This window comes from Octodon degus, unplaced genomic scaffold (assembly GCF_000260255.1).
Source record: "Octodon degus isolate 3935 unplaced genomic scaffold, OctDeg1.0 scaffold00005, whole genome shotgun sequence".
NCBI classification, from domain to species: domain Eukaryota; kingdom Metazoa; phylum Chordata; class Mammalia; order Rodentia; family Octodontidae; genus Octodon; species Octodon degus.
This window is the reverse complement of record NW_004524581.1, coordinates 30,390,935-30,406,325: the sequence shown is the minus strand read 5'-3', so window position 1 is coordinate 30,406,325 and position 15,391 is coordinate 30,390,935. Positions and strand designations below refer to the sequence as shown.

Sequence of the window (15,391 nt, the reverse complement as noted above, 5' to 3'; positions counted from 1 at the left end):
ATATATACTGGGGATTTTGGAAAAGAAGTGATTTCTGGATTCCTGTCAGCTCTCACAGGTCCAGCTGTTGGAAACAGCTTCCTCTTAGGGTCCTGTGCTTTGCCTTCTTGTGCTCAGCTGCGCTTACAGCTGGGGTGCAAAGGACTGGCTCCAGAGCCTGGGCTGTCCCCTCTCTGTGTATCGTGAGGGCCACTTCCTCTAAGTGCGGAAGCCCTTCGGGAGGAATTGCTCACACCCTTCCCTGTCCTGGGAGAACAGGCTGAGATGAGGATGAAGGAGAGAGGGACAAAGCCCAGAGACCTGAGCCACCTGGCTTCCTGCCCCAAGGGCCTGGGCCTGGGCCCGCTCACCACTGGGGCACCGGAAGCAGGGCTGAAGACAGCCCTCCGTGGGCAGGGCCCACAGCCCCACCCTCCACTCCCACACACTGGAGCTCAATCCCTGGCCTCTGGGAGCAGCTTCTGGGTCTCTCACCCCAGCCTCTCCCAAGGTTTCAGTTACCGAAGAGGCCTCTTGTCCCCAGCCTGGAGGGCTAGCACTGCTGAAAGGGCTCCAGGGAACGCAGGCCACAGCTGTTGGCCCCGCCCTGTCCCTGCACCCCCTCTATTCCTTCTCCACCTCCAGACCTGCCAGGTGCCGGGCTGGGGGATCCTCTAGCCCATACCCACCCTGCTGCCTATGTCACCTGAAGCCACCGCAGCACAAAAGTTCCTGAATTTTTCTACCACTAACTACTAACTGCCCAAGACCCCCCATGTTTTCAAAAGCCTAACAGGATGATTCTTGGAGTGTCTGCTGGCTGATGACAGCCCCTCTTGCACTATAGCCTTCAGGATGCTGGGGTCCCTGCCACACCTGGCAGGGTGACAGGGAGCTCAGGGCTGCCTTCCCTCTGGGGCCTGCAAGGAAGTGATGACTCAGCCTATGCAGCCCGTTTCCCTGCAGCCCGGAGGGGTGAGAGCCACCCGTGCCCAGCTGCCCTGCAGGAACCTGGAGACAGCACAGGTCCCAAGCTGGTTCTGCCTGCCCACAGGCAGGGGCCAACTTTTGAGTCGCTGGCTTCATCCTAGAACTACGCACACTTTTGGCATTCTTCACAATGCATCCACTTGTTTGAAAATTAATATCGTGTTTTTATGCAGATACTCAAAACCAACAGCCCAGGATAAGGCCACAGGGAGACACTCGCGAAGGTTAAGTGCCAGCTGGGGGGGGGGCACGTGGTGGGGGCTTGCCCGATGCTAAGTCCTGCACCCAGGATCCTGCGGCCCACAGCTCACCTCCCTGCCTTTCCTGCCCTCTGCAATCCTGCCCCTCTCCCCTGCACCTCTCCCCAGCTCAGCGACCTCCTCTCCACCCAGCACACCCTCTCACTGTCCCCAGAGCTACCCACATGGATAAAGCATCATGGGAGTTAGATAAATGGGTTCCAGAAGGGTCACAGGTGAGAGGGACCAGCCCTCAGCTCTCTCCCACAAGCCCAGTGCCAAGTGGACAGTCCCCAGGTCTCTGCCAACTCTAGGGCCCCGGGGGAGAAGAGACCCAGTGGAAGGTCAGGACCCTGACACAGGGTGAGGGAGGGACCCAGCGCCTCCCTCCTGTCCGGTGCTCCCCACCACCACCACCAACCCCCACACCCACACACAAACACACAGAGCAAACCAGGCAGCTAGAACAGAGGAAAGCGGCACAGAATTATTGGTAAAATGCTTGTAATGTTTTTCTCTCTACCCAGTAGCTTTCAGTTGTTTTAGCAGCTTAGCGAAGCACTTGGCTTCAATTGAATTGCAAATCAGCAGAGCAGGGAGGCGGCAGGAGGGGGCAGGGCGGGGCTGAGAGGCGGGGAGAAAGTTGTGCTGGGAGGAGGGGCAGGGGGCGGGAGGCGGGAAGGGGCCGGAGGGGGGAGGGGGGAGGCGGGGCCCAGGCCCAAGACCAGGCCCAGGCCCGGAAGTGCAGCCTGCTACCCGTGCAGGGCCTGCTAGCCTCATCTGCATGTTCTGCGGGCTACACAGCCCCACACCCCAGCCCAGATCGAGGACACGTTCTCTGCCTGTGACCACGGGTCGGGTAGGAGGGCCACCAGGGACGATCCAGAAGAAAAACATCTTTCTGGGAATTGCAACTGTTTGAAAACAATGTCAAAACAAGTCTCCCTTTCTGTCCCTGGCCACCTCCAACATTCCCATTTCCGTCATATCTCGGTATCTGCCTGCCCTTGTGTGTACCCTCCGGTCTATCTTTTCATCTGTCTCTCCGCCTGCGTCTTCCTGCTGTCCCCTTCTCCCTCCTGGCCCACGGGCCCCTGGGGAGGAGCGGCTTCAGCACCGCGGCCAATGCCAAGACCCTGGCTCCCTAAGGGTTGCCAGAGCCCCAGTTGCTGCCCTGGGGCTGGTCCCTGAAGCCAGGGGGCTGCTAGGAGGAACACTCTCCTCAGAGGCAGGAAGAGAAGAGAAGGGAGCCGCCGGCTCCGAAGGCTGAAGTGGCTGGCGGGGCTGCCCCGGCACTAACCTTGAAGAGGCGGAGGATGTTGGCCACCATGATGGAGACCGAGCTCCCGGAAGCGCCAATGACACCCACCACTCGCTCAGGCTTGGTGATGATGGGGGGGCCACCGCTGCCACAGCGGACCTCCGTGCCGTCCTTCTCGATGAGCGCCTGCACAAAGGTCAGGGACTGCTCCAGGGCGTGGGTGTCCCGGGAGCAGGTGTCCAGAATGCGGGCGCCCAGCGTGATGTTGGGCAGCAGGTCCGGGTCATTGTTGATGCGATCCAGAGCAAAGAGCATGGCCTCCAGCCTGTGGATGCCCTTCTCCTTCTTCAGTTCCCCGCAGGCCTTGCCCTCCGCCCCGCGGCCATGCACAGGAAACAGGCCCCCCAGTGTGATGTCCCCGTCGATGCGGATGGAGTTCATGTGCGGGTGGCCCTTGGGCTTGCCCAGGGAGGAAGGCACCCAGGGGCAGTAGAGACTGAGAAGCAGGCAGAGGGGCAGCTGTGCCCCCCGCCAGCCCCAGCCTCTCTTCCCGGGCATCTCGGAAGCACCTAGAGACCCATGAACGCAGGCCACGCTCCTAGGCCTGGCAGGCCCGCGGCCCCACAGCCTGGACGCGCATGCGCAGAGCGGCTTCAGCAGCAGGGCGGCGGAGCAGGATGAACCATGACCGAGGGCTCTCCCTGTTCCTTCTGGGCTCTCGGGCAGAGCGCAGAGGCCCACGAGGTCCGGGCCCGAAGACGGCAGGCAGCCAGCAGCCGGGACTGCAGCAACGCACTGACCCTCAAGCCCGACTCGTCCTGCAGGCCTGGTCTCAGCCAACAATGGTGGAGAGGGTAGAGTGCTCCCAGCTTGGTGAAGCTTGGCATCAAGGAGAAAACAGCTCCGATCCTCCCCTCCTGCCAACCTGAGAAAGGGAGAGAGAGAGAGAACATCACACACAAGCCCAGAGAAGACATTAGCTATGCTGATCTCTCACCAGGAGAGAGGGAGACGCTGAGGTTATCACCAAAGACTCCATAAATCTCTACTGGTTTCTCCCTGGCTACAGCTAACCTCTGGTTGAAATGGGAGAGCTGGAGGAGAAATTAGGTCATGTTCCAAGACCTCCCAGGGCCTGTGCCCGCAGCCCTCAGAGGCCAGGAGCTCAGAGAGCCGTCCTCAGGGACAGCAGCTGAGGTGGGGAGAAACAGGGCCTTCCTCCAGTGCCACACACAGGGAGCAAGAAGCCAGCGCATCCCGCCGCCCCCCCCCCCCGCCCAATCCATTGTACAGAAAGGGAAACTGAAGCCCAAGAACACAGTAAGGTGAGCTACAGAGTGCCCACTAGTGCCCAGCTCCCTGGCACCCTGGGAAGGCTCTCAAGGCCCCCTGAGAAGAAATCAGAACAAAGGGCCGGCCAAATAGCTCAGCAGATTAAAGCATCTGCAAGCAGGCACAGGGGCCAGGGGCTCGATCCCTGGGCCTGCCATGCAGGCCCCACCCCCGGGGCACCCTGAGATGGCGATTGAGACTGGGCATGGTGACGGGCACCTGTAATCCCAACTCTTGGGAGGCTGTAAACAGGAGGATCACTACGAGTCCAATCTAGTACTGAGAACCTGAACACCCTGTTGACCCTTCCTTAAAATACAAAAAAGAAAGAAATCAGAAGCAGCCCTGAGGCTGCTGGGCAGGCAGGCCAGGACCCCACAGCACAGCCAGCCTCCCCACCTGCTTCTTCCGGTCCTTTCTCTGTCACCACTCCTCCCTACCCACTTCCTCCATCTGACGAAAGGGCTTGGGTTACAGCCTGAGCTGCTGCACGTTATTATGACCATCATCATTATTATTGTTGTGATTAAATATTTATCTGCAAGGGTAGAGGAGCAAACACCCGCTCTTCCTCACCCGCACTGCTAATTTGGGTTAATTTCCCCTGGGGGTTCCTTCCAGCCTCTCCTCCCCCTCCTCCCTTTCCATCCCCTCCGCTCCTCCTCCTCCGTCTCCTCCTCACTGCCTGCCCACCCTGCTCTCAGGAGGCTACAAGAAGGCTCGAAGCTGAGTCAGGGCTCTGCTAGAAGCCACCCACAGCCCCTGCCCCACAGGCTCGTCCAGTGGCAGTCAGCAAACCCCTTGTCTGTTCTGTGCCTTGATTTCCCCAGACAGCTGAAAGAGAAGCCTCCGTCAGGGCACCAGATAGACAGCCTGCCTGCCTGGCCCAGGGGACAGAAAAGAGACACAGCAGCCCAGGCCCGTCCCACTCCTGGGCCCACCTCTGGCCTGGGGACTCCCCTCACTTCCAGCTCCCTCATCAAAATGCCCCTCCGTGAGCTCCTCACAGGCTAAGAACACAGCTGCCCCGTCCCCTGGCCCATGCTGTGGGTGAGCCAGAGCCCAGAGACATCACACACGCCCTGGAGTCACCCAGCAATCCCAGTGCCAGGGACACTGAGGGGACTCAGGAAGCCCATGGCACATCTCACCCCTAAGCTGTTAAAATCTGGGGTATCACACTCCTCCCCTGGTTGCTGTGGGAGGGCACAAGGCACTAGCTGCTGAACTCCATGCAAGTAGGGAAGGGGCGGTTGAGAAGCCAGCAGCAGGCCACAGTGCTGCCGCTGCCTTGGTGCTGGAGAGAGCATAGCCCTCCTGGCCCTCAGCTGCCAGCTCTGTAAAGCGGGCGGGCTCAAGAAACAACCTTCTAGGGCCACCCTGCCCATCGCGCATATTTTTAGTTGTCACACATAACCTACGTGCAAGCAGGGCGCAGAAACACAAGCATCCCAACTCCTGTGCCGCTCACAGGGGTGACAGCTAATGACCCCCACCCTACAGTGGCCCTGCTACCACAAGAGCACTTTACTTAGGAGCTATGTGTAATTAACGCCATTTGACAGATAGAGAAGTCAAGACCCAGGTACTTAGGAGTGACACAGAGCCTGGGAACAAGGACTGCCCCAGCCGCTTCCCTGGGCTCAGCGCTGCACACTGCAGGGAGACCTGACTGGCTCCGGGCGGGGGCGGGGGGACCATGGCATTGGACTCCTGGCACCTTCATGGGGGCTCAACACTAGCTTCTGCTCCAGGTTGGACCACAGCTAGATGCACACTGTGTGCGTGCTTGCGCACACACACACACATGCACACGCACGCACACAGGCCTTGCAAGAAAGGCCAAGATCCATAGGATTAGAATTAAGGGCCCCGAGGGGGCAGCTGCCCTGTCAGACCCCACGCCAGCCAGCCACACTCCTGCCTGGCCGCCTTTCCCCAGCTCCTCCAAAGCGCCCCACCAGCCGCGGCCTTCCTCAGCCTCTCGCCTGCCTTTGATCGCTACTGGGAACAAGGCAAAAGTAAAAATACCCCGAGTGAAAGCAGCGGGGAGAGCAGAGGCTGAGGGCGGCTGGGGGCGGGTGCCACCCGTGCCTCCTTTCCAGCCGCTGCCTGGCTTGGGGCACAGTGGGCGGGTGGGCTGGGGCCCAGACACCCCGATTCCAAAATAAACTAAAACCTGGGGCACCAAGCAGGAGCCCCCCAACACAACACCAGGCCCGGCTGTCTTTTCTCTCCTCCTCCCCTCACCCTTTCCCTTGCTTCTTCCTGCTCTGAAGGACAGGAGGAATGGGAGGCCACAGGGACAGGCCTAGGGGAGGGGGGCTGCAAAGCCACGGGTCACAGGCCATGCATTTTCCAGAACATTCTGTTCAGTGAATGGGGTACAGGGGAGCTGGGTGCAGCTGCAGGCTCCCCTGCCCTGTACCAGTCAGCCCGGGGGTCCCTGGGAAGCTGCCTCACAGTGTGTGTTTCTCCAGCCAGGAAGAACCATGAACCCCAGCTGCACAGCCAGCGGCCGAGGCCGACCGGGAGGCACTGAACCTCCAATTACTCTCCATGGAGCTGCTTCCTATTCTTCCAAAGCCAACGAAATAGAACTGAGCCCAAACACCAGAATGAATAGCAAGCAGAGGGCGCAAGACTGACCTTGTACTCTGATCCCCGCGCCAGGGCCAGGGAGGGAGGCTGCGTTCTCCCACGACCACCCCCCACTTCACCTCCTCATGCCTGCGCTGGCCCTAGTGTTCAGACAGTTCGGGTAGCGAGGATGGTGACCGGATGTGAGCACTGGATGCGTGGGTCCAGGCCTGAGCATTTAGACCCTGGATCACTCACGTCCCAGCTTTCCTGGCTGAGCGGGAAGCGGTAGGTTCCCCAAAAGGGAAGATGGAAAGCAACCAGAGCCCTCTGTCCCTCCTCCTGCAGCCCTGTGACCCCTCGGCTTGGCAGGGCTGCAGCTCCCTGCTGGACGCCTCTTACAGAGAGGACAGGCCTATGGAAGCAGGTCATGTCCAAACCCTCATCCTCCACCACAGCCCCGGCCACAGCAGTGTGACCAGCAAGTGCCTTCCAATCTCAGCAGCAGGGTCTGTTCAGCTGGGCTGCTCCTGCGCACCAGCCTGGACCAGCTCCGGAGCCACCCCTCCCGTTCCGCACCAGCCAGGCCTGACCCTGAGGTGGCTTGTTCTGCCTGGGCACATGGTGGAATGCAGAGGAATTAGGCGTGGAAGGAGGGATGGAGGGAGGGAAGAAGAAACAGTGCCAGGGAAAAGTAAGGAAAGGAAAACTATAAACCAAGGGCCCTGCCTCCCCTAGTCTCTCAAGTAGCAGCCGAACGTTTTCCTCCTCCAGGAAGCCTACCAGGATTGTCCCAACTCCTGGTACCTCCTGCCCCTGCAGCCAATGTCACAGGCCCCTACAGGCTGTTAATTGACACTGATGTCCTATAGATACAGCAAGGGGGCCAGCCAGATTGCTTAGCGGATTACAGCACCTGCTTAGGCAGAAGCATGGACCGGCGTTCGATCCCCAGCATGCCGTGTCAGTGCCAGCCCCACCCCGGGGCACACTGAGACTGGGTGTGGTGGCGCACGCCTGTAATCCCAGCGCTTGGGAGGCTGAAAACAGGAGGATCACTATGAGTCTGATCTGTGTAGTGAGACCCTGAATTAACTACATTAAAAAAAAAAAAACAAAAAACAGCAAGGGTCTGTGTGGCCAGGGCCCTGCATACCCCATGTAGCCCAAGGACCAAGCATAGGTGTGCTATAAAGGACAGGCAGAGCCAGATCCCCAGATAGTGCTAGCACAGCCGTCCCACTGAGATGGAGCTCAGAGGGCCTGAGCGGCTCTTCTGGGCCACCGCAAGTGTTCAGGCCTAGCACCAAACTCTGGCCCAAGTGTAGATGACACCTCCTTCTGCCTGATCACATGGTGCAGCACCTCCTGAGTCTGCCCAGCTCAGGCGGTGCGTGGTGGGACATATGCTGTGGCAGTGACATCCCGGCGAGGGGTGGGCACAGCAGAGAGATGCTCTTCAGGGACCAGGAAAGAAGACAAGCAGAAAGGTGCCTTTGCCTCTGGGAAAGACCCAGAATGCCATTTGAGAAGAGGCTGGCCAGGGAAGGCCTCCCCGGGGAGGTGACAGTTGGCCAAGGGAAAGGCAGTAAAGACCCTGAGGATACCTGGGAGAGGCACAACCCGGGTTTCAAGACAGCAGGTGCAAAGGCCCTGAGGTCAGCATGGGCTTCGCCTTCAGGGTTAAGGACCAGCCAGAGGCCAGCATAGCTGGAGGGCACAGGAAGTGGAGAGGCCTGGAGAGGAGATGCAGCTAGAGGGCCCCGGTCAAATCCAAGCAGTACCCAGGAGCCAGTGTGGCTGGGGCCATGTAGGGCTTCCAGAGACCTCGGAGCAAACCACCAGGCAGAGCCTCACACCAAGAGGAAGCCAAGGCCTGGGGCAGCAGCCACCTTGCAGGTTGTAAGCATCCCATGCCCCAGAACAGCATAAGCCGCAGCAGCAGCAGCAGGTCCCCTTGGCCCTCCAAGCCATGGGCTCAGCCCAACCCAGAGCAAGCACTGGCCTCTCCCTCTGCCCGCCCCACACCCCCCCCTTGCTTTCCAGCACCAGACCCAATGGGCAGGTGTCTTTGTTTGCAGCTGGCGCTACTGTGGGCTTTGCCACCAATGCCGCCTCCTCTCCGCCCTCTTCCTGTCCCTCTCCTTCACCCAGAGGGCCCCAACTCCAGCACGGCTCCAAACAACATGGCCCCTTCCCTAGCTTCAGTGTCCACCCAGTTCCCTGCCCAGCACAGCTACACACTGGGGTGAGAATCTCCTCCCTGGGCTACTCTGGGGCCATGCACTGAGAAGCAGCGGCTCCGGAATCCAGGTTGCCTCATCGTCACTGCTACAGGCAAACCTAAAAAGGTCCCCACAGAAAGGACAGCGTTCTCCTAGAAGTCCTGTGCTGCCAGGAAGCAGGTCCCAGGAGACCTCTGTCACCCTAGAGAGCAGAATGGTGGCTCTGGTCCCCAGGCTGGCCCCCCAGCACTGGGAAGCAGCCGGCTGAGGTGTCCCAGACTCCTGTTCACAACTGTCACCCTGAGCTGACCACAGTGCCCAGCAGCCAGTGCCTGCTCAGGCAGAGCCGGTAGCATAACTAGAATACTGCCACCAGGCCCCCAAAGCCTGGAGCTGTCATTACGGGCTGTCATTTCCCAATTGCTGCAGATAATATCAACCTTAATTGAATGGGGTCCTGATAATGTCATTATATGCCGAGTTCCCCAATTTATTTAATATACGTGTGTACTCTTATATTTATGCCTCACTGCCGTTGTGAGATTGCTCCACGGTGAGGTTCATAATAAAACATTTCAATGGGCGTCATCAGCTTTAATTTAAGGAGCAATTTTTACGACCCTTGTGATGCTCATTTTTTCCAAGGAGCCAAGTGAAACAGGGAGAAGCTGAGCAGGCTGGGTGGTAGCGGCCAGTGACAAGGCCCCCAGTTGGCTGTTCCTAGGTAAGTTCCACTTTTACAGGCCCTGCTGGAGCACCAGGCAGGGGTAGAGGGAGAAACCCCCAGCGTGTGGGACACTCCAGCCTCACAGGAAAAAAGAAGCTGGTAGGGAACAAGGAGTCACCAGCCCAGCCTGGGAGGACAACAGCAGCCAGACGGAGCGGCGCCCAGAGGCCGGACAGAGCGGCCCATGCCACACAGGCCAAAGGCAGTGTGCCGATGGGCCCAGCTAACCAGGGCAGAGTTGAAAACAGGAGCAACAGAGCTGGTGTCCTCCACTCCAGCCCTGCTACCCACTGGACGAGCCCCTGGGCCCGCTTCCTCTGGTCACCCTCTGCCAGCCCCAAGGAGCAGGGCTGAGCCCAGAGGCCAGCTACCCCTAGGCCGCCTGCAGGAGGCAGCGACGCTGCCACTCTGCAGAAGTGAGGTAACCTTGCAGCCGGCAGCCCACAGGCCCGGATCACTGTCCAGGATGCCAGCAGGGCCTGCCCACTGTAAAGCTGGCTTCCAGGCCTAGCAGAGGAGGACAGCAGGGGTGGACAGATGCCTCGGGGTAGAAGGTAATTAGGGGCTGCCGGCTCCACACTTGTCTAGGGGAGAGGATGCGTCCATTGGCTATAATTACGATGTTCAGGAGTCCTCTGTCCTGGTCGCTTCCCACCAGCTGTGCCAGCAGCGGTGTGGCCAGGAGCCTGAAGCCTGGGCTTCGGACCCCTTAGGGTCCTTCCAGGCCTGGGCAGGGGCCCGGGCCCCTGACCCTTGCAGCTAGCTCCCTCCCAGACACGGCCGGCCTCCAGCAGGGAAAGCTGAAGGGGCTCCGATGCAGGTTGGAGTTGGGGGGCTGCCAACACTGGGCCACTGAGACCAGAAAGCGGCTCCCTCCTGACATCTCTGCCTCCTTCTCCTCCTCATGCCCCCACCTGGGCCCCCCAGGCAGCCTGTCCCCACTTCTCTTGAGCCTTCCTTGGGCTTAAGCACTGCTAACTCTGGGCACAGGTAGCTTCTTGGGGTGCTCTGTCCCTTCGAGTATGAAGGTGTTGGCAGGTGGTGGAAGCTTAAATCCCAAAGGACAAAAATCAGGGGAAGATGAGGCCATTGCTACCTCAATAACAAGCAGGCAGGCGTGCCCATCCCAAGGATAAGCAAGTCCACAGAGCTCCCCGTGCCACCGATGGGACTCTGCCCAAGGGCCAACAAGGCCCCCAGGCAGTGGTCCCTCAGGGAAAGGACAAGGGCCCTGAGCCCTGCCCACAGAAATCAGGCCTCCTCCTCTCCTCCCCTTGCCCAGGTCTCCTACCCAGGAGACCGCAGGACTCTGCGGGGGTGCTCTCTGCACCCCAGGAGGGTCCCCACAAGTCCCTAGCTCTTCATGGAAGCCCTCTGGGTCTGCATGAAAGCCCAGCTAGAGGCCAGGGAATGGGGGGCAGCAGGGACCCTGAGGAGGTGCTGGCAGAAAGGTCCTCTTGCACCCGGCTGCGGGCTGTGTGTGAGGTTCATGGGCACTGCCTAGGCCCCATGAGTCCCACACACCAGAATGGACTTGGGGGGGGCTGTGATAGGGACACACACGCCCCATCCCCATCACCCCCAGCTTCTAGCCACTGACAGGGGGCCCACCCCTCGGACAGACAGGGTTCAGGGCACCCCGGCTCCCGCAAGCCCAGCTCAGCCCGCGGCCCCAAGCCAGTTTTCTCCCTGGCCAGCAGCGAGAATGGCAAGGGAACGCCATTCTGAGGGCGGGGGTGTCGCTTGGGGCCTAGGGGCAGGGGGCGCTCGAACGTTGGGGATCAGGACTCCCCGCCGCAGCCACCGCCGCGGTCTGATTTCTTGACAAACAGCCTGCGACCCTGGGCCCCGGGGGCGCCTCTCGGGTCCGTGTCCCCAGCTGCCGGCCCCGCCCCCGCGCGGGGAGGGGACACCTGCCGCCTGCGGGCGCCGGGGAAGACCGACCCCGCGCGGGGACCTCCCCCCTCCAGCACACGCGGCGCGTGCACAACACAGTCGGAGCCGCACGGCCCGGCTGCGCGAGGGGCTGGAGCGGAGGGGTCTCGGGGAGACACGGTCTTCGAGAGTCCGGAGGAGAGCCCGATCCAGGGGTCTCAGGGCGCGGGGAGACCCAGCCCCGCTGCGCCTCCCCGGCCAAGCCTGCGGCTGCGGGCCAGCGGCTGCCTGGCTCCGGCCGCGGCAAAGGCGGCGCTGGGGCGGCCACCGGACCCGGAGCGGCGCCCGAGGAAGCAGCCGAGGCGCGCGAGGCTGGCGCTGCCTCCGGCCGGCTGACCGCGGAGAAGGGTGCGGATACCGCCCGCGCCCGCCGGCCCCGCTCTCCGCGGAGGGGCGCCTGATGCTCCTGCTCCCACCGAGAGCCCGCACGACCCTCCACGGCGAGCCCGACCCACCCTGTGCGCACACTACTTTCCCCCGACCTGCAAAGAAACAGCCAAAAAAGCGGTGCCCTTTCCCTCCCTCAGGGCCATCCCGAGAGGTGGTCCCAGCCTCGAGGGGAGACCCCCAGCCTGGGTCCCGCGCCCTCTAGCCTCAACGGCTCCGGGTCCCCGTCCTGGTCCCCGTCCTGGTCCCGGCACCCGGAGCGCGGGAGCCCGCCAGAAGCCACCTCCCCAGCCCCGGTGTCCTCACCGCAGTCCGCGCCCGAGGCCGGAGGGCACGGCCCCGTTTTCCCGCGCCTCTGGGGCCACAACTCACCGCGCGCCGCGGGGCTCCAACCGCGGTGAGGGGTCGGCAGCGCGCCCCGCTGTTTCGGGGGTGCGGGGAGGCGGCGCCCGAGTGCTCGTTTCTCGCAGCGCCCGGAGCCCGGGCCGCGGCAGGCGGCGCTGACGCTGCGGACCGAGCCGCGCGAGGAGCCGCCCGGAGTCCCGGACGCCGCGGGGATGCGCTGGCGGTCGCTCGGCGCAGCGATCGGCGACTGCTCCGGCGAGAACGAGCGGGGAGGCTGCGAGCCCCGCTCCCTCTGCCACCGCGGAGCCCGCGTCCGAACCCGAGAGCGCGCCAGGCGGCCCGGGAGCGGGGTCCGGCCACGGGCTCCCGATCGGCAGGGAGCGGGACTGGAGCCGCCCGCGGGAGCAGCCGGCCGAGGGCGGGCGCCCGGCAGTGGCAGCGCAGGGAGAAAATGAGAGCGAGCCCGAGAGAGCGCGCCGGAGAGCGAGCGGGAGACGAGCGGAGACAGCGCGGGGCGGCCGCGCGAGGGGAGGCTGCGGGAGGGCGGGGCGCGGGCGGCAGGGGCCGGCGCCGCACCGAGGAGGCGCAGCCGGGCCGCAAGTTTGCGGGGCGGTGCGGGCCGGGAGCGCGGAGGCGCAGCCGGGCCGCAAGTTTGCGGGGCGGTGCGGGCCGGGAGCGCGGCGCTTCCGCCGGCCTTTTAAAGAGAGAGCACCTGAGTGCCCCCACCCCACCCACCCCACCCGCACCTCCACCTCCGGAAGCCCAAGGCTCTCTCCGCGCTGCCACCCGCCCCGCCGGCTGCTCCCCCGCCCGCCCGCCGCACCCCAGTGTCGCCCTCTCCCGGAAGCCCTGTCCCCCCAGCTCCCGGCTCGCGTGCCAGCACACCAACCCGAAGATATGGCGGAGACCCCCTCCTCACCCCCGAGGTCAAGGTTCAGGGAACATAGACAGACACACACACACACACACACACACACACACACACACACACACACAAAGTACAACAGAGCGTGGGCCGCCAAGGGCGCGCTGTTCCCACTTCCCACTCCGGGTAACACCGGAGCCCCACCGCAGGGCCACGTCTCCTGCCTGGGTGCACGTGGCGTGTGCCCTATGTGGTGTGTGTGCACCCCTATGTGCCCTGTGTGCACCCCACTGCTCCTGGGTGAAGCCTATGAAAAGGGGGGAACCGAGGACCGCTGAGGCATTTCTACTTGCCCGGGGCTCATAGTGTGTGGGGGAAGGGATACTTTCAATCCAGCACCCCAGAGGCAAATGGGTACCCAGCAAACTCACTGCAGCACTGGTTTGCAAGGTGTAACAGGTGGCCTGGCCTGCTGCAGGGACCCTGGAGACAGACGACCCCCTCCCTGCACGCGCATGACCCCAAAAGCTTCCCGCAGTGCTCCTTCCCAGGGACTTGGGACAATCCCAGCAGAGACTTCTTCCTGGGAGGAGATGGGAAGGCGGCACGAAGGCCAGCAGCCACTAGTCCTTTTAGGATTGCGAGAGCAACCGGCCCAGACTGCAGAGTGGTTTCAATTAGAGCCCTGATGTGTGACTGTCCTTGTTCAGGGCAGGGTGTACAGCAGGGAACTGGGGAAGAGGGTGGTATGGTAGGGCAGGAGAGGCTGGGCAGGCCTCCTTCCCATCTGTACTCAGACCTCCTGTGCCACCTTGTGTTTGTGGCTAAGCCCGGAGCTGTTCAGTCCCCATTGGCTGACCTGATCCCCGCAGACGGCCATCCCTAGAGCAGGGGGCTGTGGGGGCCTGGGCCCTCTCCTCCTCCTTTACCCAGTGCCCCAGCCCTGCCCACAGAACTTTCTGGGTCCCTTCCTCCAGGGAGCCACACTCTGGGGGCCAGAACCACATCTTGTTGACCATTTTCATCCAATGCCTTGGCACCATGCCTGGACCACAGTGAGCTCCAGGAGTGTTTGGTGAATGAATAACTGTTGGCAAAGCCTGTGCTCTTTGCTGTCGCATGTAATGGCCCAAATATATGTCTCACTTAGCCAATCGGTTCACTGATTCATTTGTGCCTTTTGTGTGCGCATGTGCAACCAACCCTGAGACACCACCCCACATGCCCACAGCCCTGAGTGTGACCTGACCCCCGAGCGGTGCACACACCCGGGCCATTTGGGCCCTGACAGGAGGTGTTCTCCAGAGACAGGAGGGAAAGCCATGCTGGCCACGCATCTGTCAGGTTTGTGGGGACTCCAGTCCTCCTTGGAGAGGCTGCTCCTTGGGGCACCAGGGTGCCTAGATCGCCTGTTGGAGGCCATTGGCCTCCTGCCCCTGCAGGGAGCACACATCCAGCCAGCCACGACTTGGGCAAGGACACAGCCCGTCCTGAGGCCGAGTGGGCCCAGAAGCTAGGGGACCTGCTTCCAGCTCACTCAGAGTCCAGCACTGCACAAGCTGTGGTCAGTGAGAAGGGTGTAAGACACACGTGCACAGCCCCTGCGGGGCCCATTCAGTGCCCATAAGTGGGGACCACGCGGCTCCCAGCACAGAACACAACCTTTAGCGTCCTATGGTGGACCCCTAGACAGAAGCAGGACTGTGACACAAGCAGGGCTGAGAGCGGAGCTGACAGAGTGCATGCGGGCTGGGCCCCTGGTTTCCTCAGCTCCGACCAGAATTATCCTGTGCGCCCCCTCCTCCAGCAGCTGCGTCCCTCAGGCTATATTTTTCAGGGGTTCAAAAAAGAAATGCTGAGCCGGCCAGATAGCTCAGCGGACTAAAGCGCCTGCTTAGGCAGAGTGCAGCAGCCAGGTTCGATCCCCAGCATGCCACGCCAGCCCTGCCCCCAGGGCACGCTGAGATGGTGAAAACAGGAGAATCACCACGAGTCCGATCTGTGTAGTGAGACCCTCTGGACCTTGTACCAAATACATAAAAAAGAATATAAATAATTAATTTTTTAAAATGCTGGCTGAGGCTATGGGCTTGGTCAGTGTGCAGGCCCCTGCCAAGGCCTGGCCCTTCTGAGCCACCCTTCTGTGTCACCTGAGACCATGGCCCTGTGGCCCCGCTGGGACACCTTTCGCCCTTCCTGCTCTTCCTGACCAAAGTGCCGGAAGCCAGGAGGTCATGGCCTGGGTCCCCACCCCCTCGGGAGCCTTGGTTTCCCCATCTGTGAGCTCAGAGGCTAGCTAGAAGTCAAAGGACTCTGAGATTTGAGGTGAGTTCCATTTTGAAATCTTTTTTTTTAATTTTAATACTTTTATTATTTTTAAAATTTTATTTGTGTGTGTGTGGCCAGTTCAGCCCACCAGGGGGCGGGGCTGACTGGCATGTGGTGCTGGGGGATTGAACCGCGGTCCCTGTGCTTTGCTAAGCTTGTTCTAAGTAGGTGCTTTAGACCACTGAGCCATCTCACCAG

The 15,391-nt window shown here is 61.6% G+C and overlaps 1 protein-coding gene across 2 annotated transcripts in view; it reads right to left on the bottom strand.

The window, feature by feature from the left end:
• Grm4 (glutamate metabotropic receptor 4) overlaps positions 1-12,054 on the bottom strand; it is a 79,086-nt gene extending 67,032 nt beyond the window's left edge. Inside the window, exons 1-2 of one of the 2 annotated variants that reach the window (XM_004624227.2) lie at positions 12,028-12,054; positions 2,509-3,394 (exon numbers count right to left, since the gene is read on the bottom strand). In XM_004624227.2, the coding sequence (XP_004624284.1) occupies positions 2,509-3,027 (519 nt within the window). In that variant the 5' untranslated portion in view covers positions 3,028-3,394; positions 12,028-12,054. Of the gene's footprint in view, positions 1-2,508; positions 3,395-12,027 lie in introns of those variants that run through there. The other variant, XM_023720848.1, reaches the window with a different exon arrangement.
• Positions 12,055-15,391: the final 3,337 nt, after the last annotated feature.